Source organism: Heteronotia binoei, chromosome 8 (assembly GCF_032191835.1).
Source record: "Heteronotia binoei isolate CCM8104 ecotype False Entrance Well chromosome 8, APGP_CSIRO_Hbin_v1, whole genome shotgun sequence".
NCBI lineage: Eukaryota > Metazoa > Chordata > Lepidosauria > Squamata > Gekkonidae > Heteronotia > Heteronotia binoei.
The window spans coordinates 81,908,676-81,921,748 of record NC_083230.1 but is presented as its reverse complement, the minus strand read 5'-3'; the positions used below and the strand labels follow the sequence as shown (position 1 = coordinate 81,921,748).

The window sequence follows — 13,073 nt, the reverse complement described above, 5'->3', positions numbered from 1 at the left end:
AGAATGTGTTGACATCTAAGACCAAAAGCATACATACACTGAAAGCTTTATATATGATTATAAATCAGCTTTTCTACCATTGGCTGATTAGACAGAATCAGAGAGAAGATGGAAAGAAGTGGGGAAAGGGGAGAGAAGGAGAGAGAGAGAGGTAAAGCTGAAGGGGGTAGCAGAAAAGAGGTGGGATAGAAGATGACAGGGGTCGTTTTGTAGAAAAGTAGGTGGTGGAGCTCATTCAGGGATTGTTATGCAGCTGCACCTACTATTCAGTGGACAAGGTGGGAAGGAGGAGGTGGAACTCTCAGAAAGGTTCAGGAGCTGCGCTCCTGTGAGCTCCCGCTGAATCTGAGGCCTGGAAGAGGATATAGTGGAAGGGAAGAAAAGAAATCTCAAAATGGGGAGGAGCAGCTATAGGTAGATAGGTAAATGGGTTGGAGGGAAGGAAGTAGGGAAAAGAGAGAGTATGAGGCCTATCAGGAAACTGAGGTAGGGTGGGGGTGGAGGATACATGGGAAATGAGACCCTCCCTGAGAGTCCTCACGGGTATAATTCCTAGTTTGGTACTGGGTAGGGTTTTTCTGTTTGTGTTTACCAAGAGTGGGAGAAGGGTTCAAAACTGCTTTAAGCAGGACATATGAAATTACACACAATTTGTGGGATGATTACGTGAATTATTAAATAGATTTACAAAGATATAAGCACACAGAGCACACAGAGTATTCGACTCTCCAAGATTAGCTGCAGAGTTTTGGATTCTTAGCATGACCATCTAGTTTCCTTGAGTAAGAGAATCATCCAGCTGAACAATCTTGAGTCCTTCCTATGACCAGAATATATTTTATAAAAGCATAAACAGCCTTTTCCTTTCTCCAAGGTTTGGTCTGAGTTCACAAAGATGCATCCTTGTATACTTTATGTGCTTGCATTTCTAGTTGCAAGAGATCGTTCTATGGTGGTGCACTGTCAAAAAACTTTTGGTATCCTTCAGCCACACTGTAACTTAGATGCCATGGTGTTTTTTCTTCTTTCTGAAAGGAGATTTTCTTCAGTCTAGGAGAGAGATTTCCTAGACAGGCATGGCAAAATCTGGATGGCTGAATTATTTGTCTTGAGTTTAAGGGAACTAGAGGAAAGATGCTGATGGATTTCGTCCCCCACTCTGAGGGTTAATCAGACCCCTAGTGTCCCAATTGCAGATGCAAATCAGACAAATGGGGGAAAGTCTGCCTAAAATATTCAGTGGCTACTGACTTGGCATAATAAAACCTGGGATTTAATCACAAATAAAATCAACCAAGAGTCAGAAGCAGGAAGGATTTGCATGATAGCCATTCTTTTGAGGACATGGCATTGTTGGAGGTCGCCGACACACAGAATCATAAGATCAGGCCAATACAGAGACAGAACATGGTTTATAGTTTAGTAGTGGCACTCATACAGGCTGTTTACAGTCCTGAACATTCTAGCAAAGGAGGGGGGGGGAGAGAGAGACTCATTCTACATTTGTCAGGATTAATGGGTTTACAGAAAAATGAGGGGTTTTCTATGATGAGTAGCAACAGAGATTATATGAATCATTAAGAGGGTACAAGCTATGGGTTTGATGTATCTTGCTAAAACAGAGTGGGGAAGATTTTCTCCATTTCCCTTTCCCACTACTGTACTCTGATTCACCTCTCGTGTTGTTCCTATGAATCTCCTCTCCTCCAGGAGCACCTTCTGGGGGATCATATCGGGCTTCAGTGAGAGCGGGAGGAAGTCCTGATTAAATGCCTTTTATTAGCTGAGACCTACTGCAGGATTCAAGCCTACAAATGAGCCAGTGTTCAGGACATTGAGGGGGGGGGGATACTGTTCTAAAAAATGCTACAGTTGGCAAGGAATCCCATGAAAAAGGAATCTTAAACTTGAGCCCAAGTAAAATGTAGAAGTCTCTTCAAGACTTGAAGAGAAAGTGTAAAGCTTGCCTTTGAGTTAGACATTGCCTTTTGTTTTCTCTGCAATGGTCTTTGCTTAGTTGCCCTATATATTCCTACACCTGATGCCTCATACTGCTTATTTTACTTGGTGTGGATTTTTAAGAATGTTGTGTCTTCTAGGGTGGTGAGTTGAGATGTAGTACCTTCAGCGTCTTGGCACTTCAGGCCCTTAAAACCCCTGGTGTTTCAAATGTACTCCCATGGTACTCCCAGTGTACAATCTGTTATCAGGGAGGCTGAAGCAAAGCTGGTGGTAGCTTAAATGGTGCCGCTTGCCTCCCAGAAAGACCAAATGAAGGTCAATTGTGCTGGTGTGAGGACAGAAACAGGCCACGCGAGTCTAGCGGGCACAGCACCCTCCCACTGGGTGGTTTGATGCCTTTTCCAGTCACTCTCATTGTTCCGCATTCTGCCTTTTTAATGTGTGCAAGACTTAGCTTGCAAAGGGGAATGAAGCTACAGCTGCCACTTGTTCTAGAGAAAAAAACCAGGCATTGAGAGTTTGCTGATATTGGTTTATTTAAATGTCAGATTGCTAACAGCAGCCCCAGCCATCATTATACGACTGGTTCTGCCTCTGCCACAGTGGAGCACCTACTGCAGGGACCCTCTTTGCTCCAGTAAATGCTAAGCAAATGAACCCTGCGCTGTGGGCATTACAAAAATAAGCTCTCTTCTGCAAAGGAGAGGGGATTAAATATTTCTAAGCTTCAGTGGAAGGAGTATGAGAAACTTCTCCAGCAGAAGCTGATGGTAGTTGATGGGGAGGAGGAGGCAGCATTTTTCTTTCCATTTTTTTTCTTCGTCTTCTAGAGGCATTACTGTTAAGAGAGCAGAAATTGAGAGCCTCCGTATCTGGGGTTTGTGCTTGAAGATGGTTTCCTTTGGTTCACCACCTTTTGCATACAAAAACATCCCTCTTCATAAACATACCTTGGGATTTTTTCTACTCCACTCAAAGGGAAAGAATGTTTTTTGCTCTCTGTCTCTCTCTCTCTCTTTCTTTGTGTTTTCATGGTCAGACTCGAAGCTCTGTGCCGTTCCTATGACCCCAAATGGACATCTTGACCCCAGCATTCCTTGTCTCAACCAGCCAGGAGCAGTTGCTGGAATTGCTAACCCCTCCCGCCATACTCTGCAGCCAGACCAAGTCCTTGTTGCACTTGAATCCAGGAAAAGCAGTGTGATGTCTCTGGTGAGTTTATTCAGCCATGAAAGCTACTTCTCTTAAGGCCAAAGTACTGGAATGATTCCCATCCTTAATTCCTAAGATCTTTGACTTGGGAGTGAACCTTAGTCCTTCTCCATCAAAGCACAAGCTCAGCTACTGAACTGGTGCTTAAAAGCTTGCAGCCAAGAGTTTCTTCTTCCATATAAGCCACCCCTACTCAACTTTTGTTGCTTATGCGTTCCTTCTGGTAGTCCACTTCTGGGACACTCTAGTTCCCACATAGCTTAAGGACATCCCATATTGTTTGTCTGTGTGTGTGTGTGTGCGCCACTGAAATGAACGGGAGTTCCACAAGAGAGCTCTTGAAGTTAATGCTGGAAATATTTCTGGTAGGTGGCATCCAGTATGTGCTGTGGTTTTATTGGAAGAACCAGGCCAAGTCTATCAAACCTAAACTTCATGCTGTCCTTCCGTTTTCTTCTTTCCCAAATATAAGGAGCTCAGAGAGTCAGTAGAACATAGCACATGGGTACCTTGGAGGGGAAGTCCTAGGTTTATATCCCTGCCTAGCCATACAGTTCAATAGGTAGCCTTGGTTGTTATTTCTCAGTTTAACCTGCCTCACAACAGGCTTGTTATACAGATAAAATGGTGGGTCATTCCATGTACACTGAATGTTTCAAATAGAGTCTCCAAGGCAGAGTCCCCACTACATTGCACTCCTATGACAACAAACACCAATTTAAGGTGAAATTTGTTTTTTAAATCTAAAATGCTCAATTTGTTTCATATTTTAATGAACTTTAAAGGAGAAAGGGAAAATGGGGGACACAGTGATGGAGATGACAAGATGTCTGAATGGGGTGACAAGATGTTTACAGAACCAGTGCAGCCATGAGGTTTTGCCTGCTGAAGCTATCTTTTGTTCCTGTGGTAGATCTGAGTGGAGAAGACAACTGAGCAAAGTTTCTTTCACAATGTGGTGATCTCCACAATGACCTGCAGCTGCTGTAAGATGAGATGCCAGGAAATTTAGGGACACTTGATAAGAATCAAGGACCTCATGGGGCTTATAAGAGTGAGGGGCAATTTTTCAATAGTGGCTGAAAATGAGGAGTGACTCTGCAAGACTTGAAAAGTATATTTGTTCTCACTTTCTAGAGCAGGAGTATCAAACTCATTTGCTATGAGGGCCAGATCTGACATAAACAAGACCTTGTCTGGCCGGGTCATAAAATGCAATGTCAGGTAGCAGAGATATAAACTTTATAAAGGAGACAGACAAACACAACTAAAGATTTTTTAAAAGCTTAAAATAAAACATGCTTAAAACATTAGCACTTTTGCAAAATTGTATTTAACAGTTTCTTGCTCTGAATTATTGAATCAAATTCTGGAGACAATGTCTGTGCTGCAGCAGTCTGAGTATGCTGTTCAGGTGTGTGTCTATAAGTTCTACTTTTTATTTATTGACATTCATTACAGAAATCCACTGGTCAATGCTTTGAGCCTAAGACCCAGAGGAAATATGAAATGGCTGGGCATTGCAAGATTCTGTACATAAGTGGCTTCAGGTGCTGGTCAGCCAATGGAGAAATAGAGACTTTGCTCTGTAGCTCCTGTGCGATTGAGCAAGCCTGGCAAAGCTAGCTGTGATGCCGAAGGGAGTGTGAGAGAGAGAAGGAAACAGATGACAGTGAGCTGTTCATGGGCCTGATAGGAGCCTCCGGGGGCCTGATCTGGCCCTCAGGCTGTATGTTTGACACCCCTGTTCTAGAGGCTTCATTTACTTGCAGTTTTGTCCTTGCCCTTACCTTATTGGCATCCCTTACCAGATGAGTCATGCAGAGTGCCGTGAAATGCAAAGTATCTTTACGAGACATTGGTAGTGAGTCCATGACTGAAAATGCTAACATATGACCTCATGCTTGGGCTAAGGCACTGAACCCTTTTTTGGATTTTTCTTACAGTCTAGCTGTCGTAGTTCTCACTATGGAGCATGGGGTCGGAGTGGAGGCTGGGGGAGCCGGCGCTCCAGCTGGAACAGCCTTGCACGGGGACACAGTCTCAAACACAAGCCTCCTTCAGCTGAGCATGAGTCACTGTTATCTGGAGAAAGGCACAGGATTTCTGAGACAGAAAGAGAAGGGCTGGTAAGAGTTCGACACCATCGACGGACACTCTCCCTAGACACCAAAGGCTCCTCCGAACTGGTTGAGTTGGCATCAACTGTCCCATCCAGTCACAGGGCTTCACGAAGAATAGGTGTAACAACAAGGCCTAGTGAGCATCAGGACTGCAATGGCAAAATGCCCACTATCGCAAAGGACATCTTCCCAGAAATGAACAATCGCAAGGACCATGGAGAAGATGAGGAGGAGATAGACTATGTGAGTACAAGAGAAAAAAACATTCTTCATTAAAGGAATCATAAGAGTTTGCAAAGTTGAAAGCAGTGATAGCAGATATGAAGGAATGCTGGACCACCTGGGGTTGCTGGCTCCAGGTTGAGAAATACCTGGAGATTTTGGGAGTGGAACCTTAGAAAACCAGGGTTTGGGGAGGGGAGGGATTTCAGTGGGGTATAATCTCATAGAATCCACCTTCCAAAGTGGCCATTTCCTCCAGGTGAACTGATCTCTGTTGTCTGGAGATCAGTTGTAAATTCAGGAGACCTCCAGCTAGGGATGGGCATGAACCAACTCACAAACTAAAGTTCATGATGAATTTTGGCCAGTTCTTGGTTCACAAACTTAAGTTTATAGCAAGTCTACCATGTTGTGAACATCACAAATTGAACTGGTTCATTTGGTACTTTAAAAGATCATGGTGGTCTGTGGCTCACAAGCCAGGCATGCAATGAACCGTGAATTGATAAGACATATTGTCCAGCATAAGCTTTTGTATTGAGTTTGTATGCTTAGAGATGTGATGGAAATTCCTGTACCAGAAGAAAAGTGGCATTGAAACAGGAATTGAAACACCGGCTGTCTTGTTGCACATACATATCATATTTTCATGGGATCTATGGAGATGCAAAATCACTACATGGATTGGAAACATTGATACCTACAGGAAGACTATAGACTTTGTAGGAGTACTGTGAATTGTATTCATTAATATTGGACTGAGTATTCTTGACGTGAATAGTATTTTTACAGTTTGCCTGTTTTTTATATAATAAACACTGTATATTTTAGTATATTTAGTTATTTTAGTAACCTTTGAGTTTGTAGTGTCAACCACCTGAAGGCTGGCAACAATAGAGCCAGCCCAAAATTCCTTGGTGGCACTGTGCAACAAGCAATCATAGCAAAGCTAAAATACAGTGATTTCCAAACTCCCTACCCCCATAAAGCCTTTTCCACATCATTTTAACTGCCAAGAAACCTATGGCTATTTCAGAGGATCATAGGGAATGTTCTAGAACTCATACTAAGTACATTGCTGGCCAGACCTGTTGGGCCTAACATGAACTGAGAATGCACCCTAAAAATACTAGGGCTCCCCAGTGGTTCCCATTGCAGAGCAAAAGTAGGAGCAGTGAACAAGCCTTCCAGGGAAACTTGTCATTGAAGAACCCCTGACAAGCTCCTGGAGACTGCGGGATTTCTAGAAACACAAGATGAAAACCGTTGTTTTAATGACTTGTCTGGATTATTGTCTTTGATTGGAGGCCAGTCATGCACTTGCTTGTTAATTGCTATGAGAGATTCCATTGCCCAGGTCCTAGATTGCAGCATGAGGTCAGGAGCATGGGTAAACAGGTATTACAAGAAAGCATTTATCTTACATAAGCCTTTCATTGCCCTGGGAAATACAGCTATGTGAAGATGTCTTTTTCATGCTTTGCATAGTCCTGCTGCCTTGTAATTCTCAAAGCCCTTAGCACTTGAAGACCCAGTGGGATTCTGCCACCATGGATCCAGTGGGCCTTTAGGAAATGTGTGCTAAAAGGAGGGGCCAGTTGGGAGATGTCTCAAGCAAATAATGCCTTTCTGTTCTGCCCTGAGCTTTTTTAGTAGTCCATGCTTGTTAGTGACATTAACTGTGGCGCAATCAGCAATGCTTTCAGTCTGAGTCAGAAGGCAATGCCAATGCTCTACTTTCTGGGAGGTAAATTAGCTCATTAGTCCTGCTGCGGTGCATGGGTTTGGCTCTGATGACCTTGGAGCTCTCTTTCAGATCCACCACTCTATCATTCTAACTCAGACTATGACAGACTATCATCGCTGGACTGTGATTTTAAATCCTTTTCTTGCCTTGCATGGGACATGGTGGGGAATGACTCCTCTTTGGAATTCTGACACAGTGTGGTGGACACAGCTACAAAATGGCTGCTGCAGGTGGAGGAGCCAGCAATACAATGGCTGCTGCAGCTTAACTTCAGTCACATAATGAAAATCCTTGTGCTGTGGTGGCAACTGCTGCTAAAGCAGCCTTTTTTTAAAATATGCAGAGCCACTCAAATCTTCAACAGCCAGTCAGAACCCTTGCTGAGCAAATGTCCCATCTGGCCGCACCCACATTCTAAAAACACTTGGTGGGTGCCATGTTGGGGACCCCTGCTCCACAGAGACAAGAAGTCAGTAACTGGGAGAGCTCCACTTATTGGTATTCTTCTAGGCATAAAAGAAGCAAAAGCAAGTAATTCTTATGTGAGTAAAGTCAAAAAGACCACAGCTTCTAATCTTCTTTGTCCTCAGAGCCTGTGTTTCCGCATCAAAAAGATGATTGAAGCCTACAAGCCAGACTGGTGTGAATTGCGGGAGGACTGGTCTATCTATCTCTTCTCACCACAAAACAGGTATGTCTCATCATTTATGACTGGGGTGCAGGAACAGAAACTGGGATGTGAGGTTATTGTACTACCTTGAAATTTCATTGTGGGAATGATTTAGTTACTTTCAATCCCATATGAACTGCCCATCTTTCATAGTTCAGGACAGGCTTTGCCATTACATTACCAGACAGAACATCAAATTAGCAGCAATAATAAAATGGTTTGGTATAGTAGCCCTCTCTCAGTCATTCCCTCTTTTTTCTCTCTGTCTCTCATCTCACCCTGTGTCATTTCCACTTTTATTTTTTCTATATTTTCCTCTGCCACTCACACCTGTTTTCTCTCTCTCTCTCTGCTCTTCCTTCCTGGTTTACCCTTTCTCCCCTTTTCCTTCAGCTTGTTTCCCCAAGATCTCTCCACCCCTTAAACAAAACACTCTGTATGGCAACACAAAGCCTAGAGAGACAAAGGATTTTATAACAACAGTCAGAATGGGAGATTCCAAAAGTCTGTCATGGACTCATGCTGGATAGGTCAGTTACAGTGCCTTCAAGTGTAAACATCATGTCTGGTGGTACTTTAAAGGCCAATAACATTTGTTCTAGCATAAGCCTTTGTGAGTCAGAGCTCAATTCACTAGATGCTTGAAGTCCATAGCAGATATATTTATACTTAAAAATTTAAAACAACAGAAAGGCAGGAGTGGGGAGATGTTGCAAAAAGAGAGGCCAGCTTGAAACATTAGCCAATCAAAGGTCGTTTTCGCACTCACCTTCCGCCGGCGCGACCCCCCTCTTCACCACGCAGGATCTGCGCAGATTTCGCACTAAACGCTGCGGAGCAGCCAGAAAAGCCGGAAGCTCCCGTCGCAAAAGCCGCGCAAACGCCAAACTGCTTTTTGGCGGTTTCAGTTTGAGTGGCTTTTGCGCCGGGAGCTTCCGGCTTTTCTGGCTGCTCCGCAGCGTTTAGTGCGAAATCTGCGCAGATCCTGCGCGGTGAAGAGGGGGGTCGCGCCGGTGGAAGGTGAGTGCGAAAACGACCAAAGAGAAATCAGTCCACTCAGAGAGATCAGTGCCTTCAAGAATGTTGCCCCCAAGAGATATAGGTAGTTCAACAGGTAACACTGCAGGCAATATTTGGAATTTCTTCTCTCATTCTCCACTTCTACCAGACCTTCTTACTGTCCCTGTAATCCTTTAGTGCAATTTTGTTTTTAAAAATCCTGTCTTTTAGGTTCCGCATCCTCTGCCAAACTATCATTGCTCATAAGCTCTTTGATTACATTGTCCTGGCCTTCATCTTCCTGAATTGCATCACTATTGCCCTGGAGAGACCTCAGATTGAACAGAGGAGCACAGTGAGTAATCTTATTCCATGGTCTATACGGATGGAACATAAGCTCTTTGGAAAGCTTTGGTGGAGCAGGTGTATGTGTTCTTCACAGCCTCTTTAATAATGGCATGAACAGAAATTCAGTATCACACACATTCACAGACTTTTAATGGCATAATAGTGCAGAGAATTAGAAATAAATATTCAGTATCTTTCTAAAAATTTGTCACAAGAATGTTAGCTTTTGTTCTCATTGTACTATTATAAAGAAGCTTCCAAAGTGGCTAACAGAAACCAGTGGCAAGCAGTAGCTAATCCCTCCTCATTTTTGTTCTTATGTAGTGAGGTACTAGCTTGTCTGGAACTTCCTGAGCAATTTCCTCTCAAGCTATTGTTAAAAGAGCTAATGCAGTGGTGATACTGAAATGTCACATTTGATTACTATATACACAATGGTAAAGAAGGCGGACTTCTGTTGTTCCAAAAAGCATTTAAAGGGAGGAGGAATCTTTCATATTTGTGTTCATGATTTATGGAATAAAGTAGGACAGTAACAGAGCAGTTCTGTGCAGAGTTACTCCAGTTGAAGCCCATTGAATGAATGGGCTAGACTGGAGTAATGCTATGTAGGATTGAGCTGTGAGAATGTTATCATGAAAGATGGATGTATGTGAAAGACTAGGGAAGCACCCATTCATTTTTGCATATTTGGTTTGTGCAACCAAAGGAAGGCTATAGGATTGTTTGTTTGTTTATCATATGGCAGAGTTATACGCAGGAAACATATAATAATATAAAATCAGTAACCGAGTTGACACAATGAAGACCGATTGAGCAATCCCCCTAAATATTAATATCAAAATTTTCAATCCACTCAGTCACAGCTGGGGAGAGTTCAAAGAGCTCTATCACATCTCCCTGGAAAGCAATAGACTCACCAGGGCTGTAGCCAGGATTTCAAATTTGGGGGGCTGCAGGCAGGATTTTTTTGTTTAGGGAGGCCAGGGGGCCAGGCTGTCAATACTGGAAGGCTTAATTTAATTAGTAGCCTGGAGCTCAGATTTAATAGTTTCACATCCCTAGTGAATCTCCTCCCCTCCCCAAATCCCCAGGAATTCCCAGACCTGGAGTTGGCAGCCCTCAGCCACAGCTGCAAATCCAAGGAAAAGTTGCCCTCTGACTCAGCTATGTGTGCATCAGCCCCAATCAAAAAGACAAAATGCAGGGATTGGGATAAAGGGAGGGAGAGGGAATCCTGGGCAGGAGCAGCGAAACTTTGGCATCTCACATTTCACCTTGGGAGTTATAGTTCTCAGCTGGCCTTACTGCAACCATAGCAAAGGGAATTAGAACTACAACTCCCAAGAGCCACAGGGCAAGTTTGTTAGCTTGTTGTTGCAATTAGTTTGAAGGGGGACATTGAGGGATTTCTCTCGGTCATTTCTATTCAGGAAAATGGGCTGCCACTGCCTCTGGGATTGGCAAACAGCCTTCGGGCACCTCTTTGGGGCCAGCCATGAGGCTGTGCTGCTGAACTGTGCCCCGGCCCAGGAGGAAGCCCCTCCCATCCACCCAGTTGGCTGGCTGGCTGGCTGGCTCACTGTCAGGGCTCTTGAAGGTGAGGTGGGTGTGGCGCCTCTCCACCAGCAGCTCTGCACTGGCCCCCTGAATGTGTGCAAGCAGCTCATCTGCCACCTTGGGTGGCATGCCTGGCACCTCCACAGCTACCACACCCCACCAGCTGCAGCAGAGAAGGGTGCCCATTAGGCAGAAAACTGGACTTGGAGCCAAAGCAACCCACCTAAGAAATTGGCAGCAGCTGCAAGCACAGGAAAGTGGTGGCAGCGGCTGTAAATGGTAGAGCCAGGTGGTCTCTAGGAGGGTAATGGTGGAGGGGCTGGGACCCTGTGGGCCCAACCATACCTACAGGCCTGATGCTCACATTTCTGTGACAAATGGAAAATAGTTTGGCTGGCTGCAGCACAGTTAAATTCGGGTCCTGGTATTTTGCCCCATTTAAACAACAGGTCTGTACAACTGCCAAAACCTGTTCATGTTTTATTAGCTGCCTTCCATACTTCATGTGACAAGTCAAATCCTGCAGGCCTCTTGTTGGTGTTTATCAAGTTATGGATATCATATGGAACTGATTTCACCCATGTTCACAACCATTTAAGGCTATAGGATGCTACAGGTTAATTAATGGGCATACTGCAGATAATCTTGAGAACATGCCTAAAACAGAGGATAGTGGTACTTTCAATCTCTATTCTTTCTTGGTTTTGGATTAACTTGTCTGAAACAAAATAGCATATGTTTGTTGAACACCTTCCCAGAGTCATGTACAGGCAGTCTTCAATTATGTATCCAGTCTACACAGCACCTCCAAAACTTCAAAATGGTACATTTGTCCCTTCCTAAGATAGATTCACAGATAGGAGGGAATGACCAAAAAAACCCCATACAATTTTCTTTAATCTTGGGAGTGCATACAGCTACAAAACATCTAAAAGTAGGGGAACAATCTGGGCCCATGACAGCTTTTCAGAAGAGGTTAGATGCGATCATTTCTTTGTGATTTTCTTGAAATTAGTTCTTAAATGGGAGAACACACACTGAGATTTCTTTTTCCTTCTTCTTTTGCGAGACATAGGATGTGAACCTTGGACATGTGACAGTTCTTGGCAAGCTTGGCTTCCCAGATCCTAGGTCAGCACCTTAACCACTACACTACAGCCACATTCTTTTACTGAATGTGGTCATTATATGCCTGCTGATCCTGTGTATTTGTCATATGAGCAGTCTTTAGACATTTATTGATTTACATATGTTTGTATTTATCTGCTTCATCTGCATTCAAACTCCACTCAAGAAGTGGATATGCTCAAAAGAGTAGACTGAAAGGAAGACAGCACATCAGAACTTATTTGAGATGTTAGACAGAAGGAACCATTTGCCCCTCAAGTAGCCTATATTTTCCGTCCCATTGTATTTTTATTAAAAAGCTTTTTATTTTCCAATGATTTTTAAATATTGCAAGGCGTATTGTGAGTCTGTCTTTATTTTTTCCTAGGAGAGAATCTTCCTTACAGTATCCAATTACATCTTCACTGCAATCTTTGTTGCTGAAATGACTCTGAAGGTAAGTTGCCACTAAGAACTGCCAAACTATCCCACCCCACTGTCCCAACCATCTCTTTCAACCTGCCCTGGAGGCATCAGAATCTAAGGTGCTTTCTCCGTGCTTCTACCAATTTCTCAGCTATGGCTGAGAAAGGAGACAAAAAAAATTTCAACATTCAAGAAGCACTGTCTTTACCATGAATAGGCCTTGCTTGCCTTCGGTGATATCCTCACATAGCTAAATCTGACCAGCTACTTAGCACTGTGGCATTGCCCTGTTCACTACTCCATCCCTAAGGATCTGGGATCGTCCATGTGACCAGTACAGGAAGCATTGCTCTCACTCAATCATTTGTCCCCAGTGACACAACTAGGACTCCAAATCTGATTGACTGTGTGGCACTCTGGTGCCATCATACTCTATGTGATTCCTGATTTGTTGGTATTGCTCTGGAATGAGAAAGAAGCCTGGCCTTGATGCTGTTGTAGACATTGAAAGAAAATGGCAGCATTTTTTTTTTAAAGCTGACCAATTGCACATTTAAGGATTTTTCCAGTAAATAAAAATCTCCTTCCGCTTTCCAGAAGTACTGGGCTCAACCCAAAACACTGAAATGGGTGCACACATTCAACACAGTCCTACTGCTTGGTGTTTATAGTTCTAGATTTTCTTCCTATATGTTTG

The 13,073-nt window shown here is 43.6% G+C and overlaps 1 protein-coding gene across 1 annotated transcript in view; it reads left to right on the top strand.

Annotated features, from left to right (window-relative positions):
* The window catches only part of CACNA1I (calcium voltage-gated channel subunit alpha1 I), a 537,094-nt gene that overhangs the window by 467,625 nt on the left and 56,396 nt on the right, over window positions 1–13,073 (top strand). The window contains exons 16-20 of the mRNA XM_060245420.1: window positions 3,002–3,174; window positions 5,121–5,540; window positions 7,857–7,957; window positions 9,167–9,290; window positions 12,339–12,407. Coding sequence (XP_060101403.1) covers window positions 3,002–3,174; window positions 5,121–5,540; window positions 7,857–7,957; window positions 9,167–9,290; window positions 12,339–12,407 — 887 coding nt within the window. The remainder of the gene's footprint in view (window positions 1–3,001; window positions 3,175–5,120; window positions 5,541–7,856; window positions 7,958–9,166; window positions 9,291–12,338; window positions 12,408–13,073) is intronic.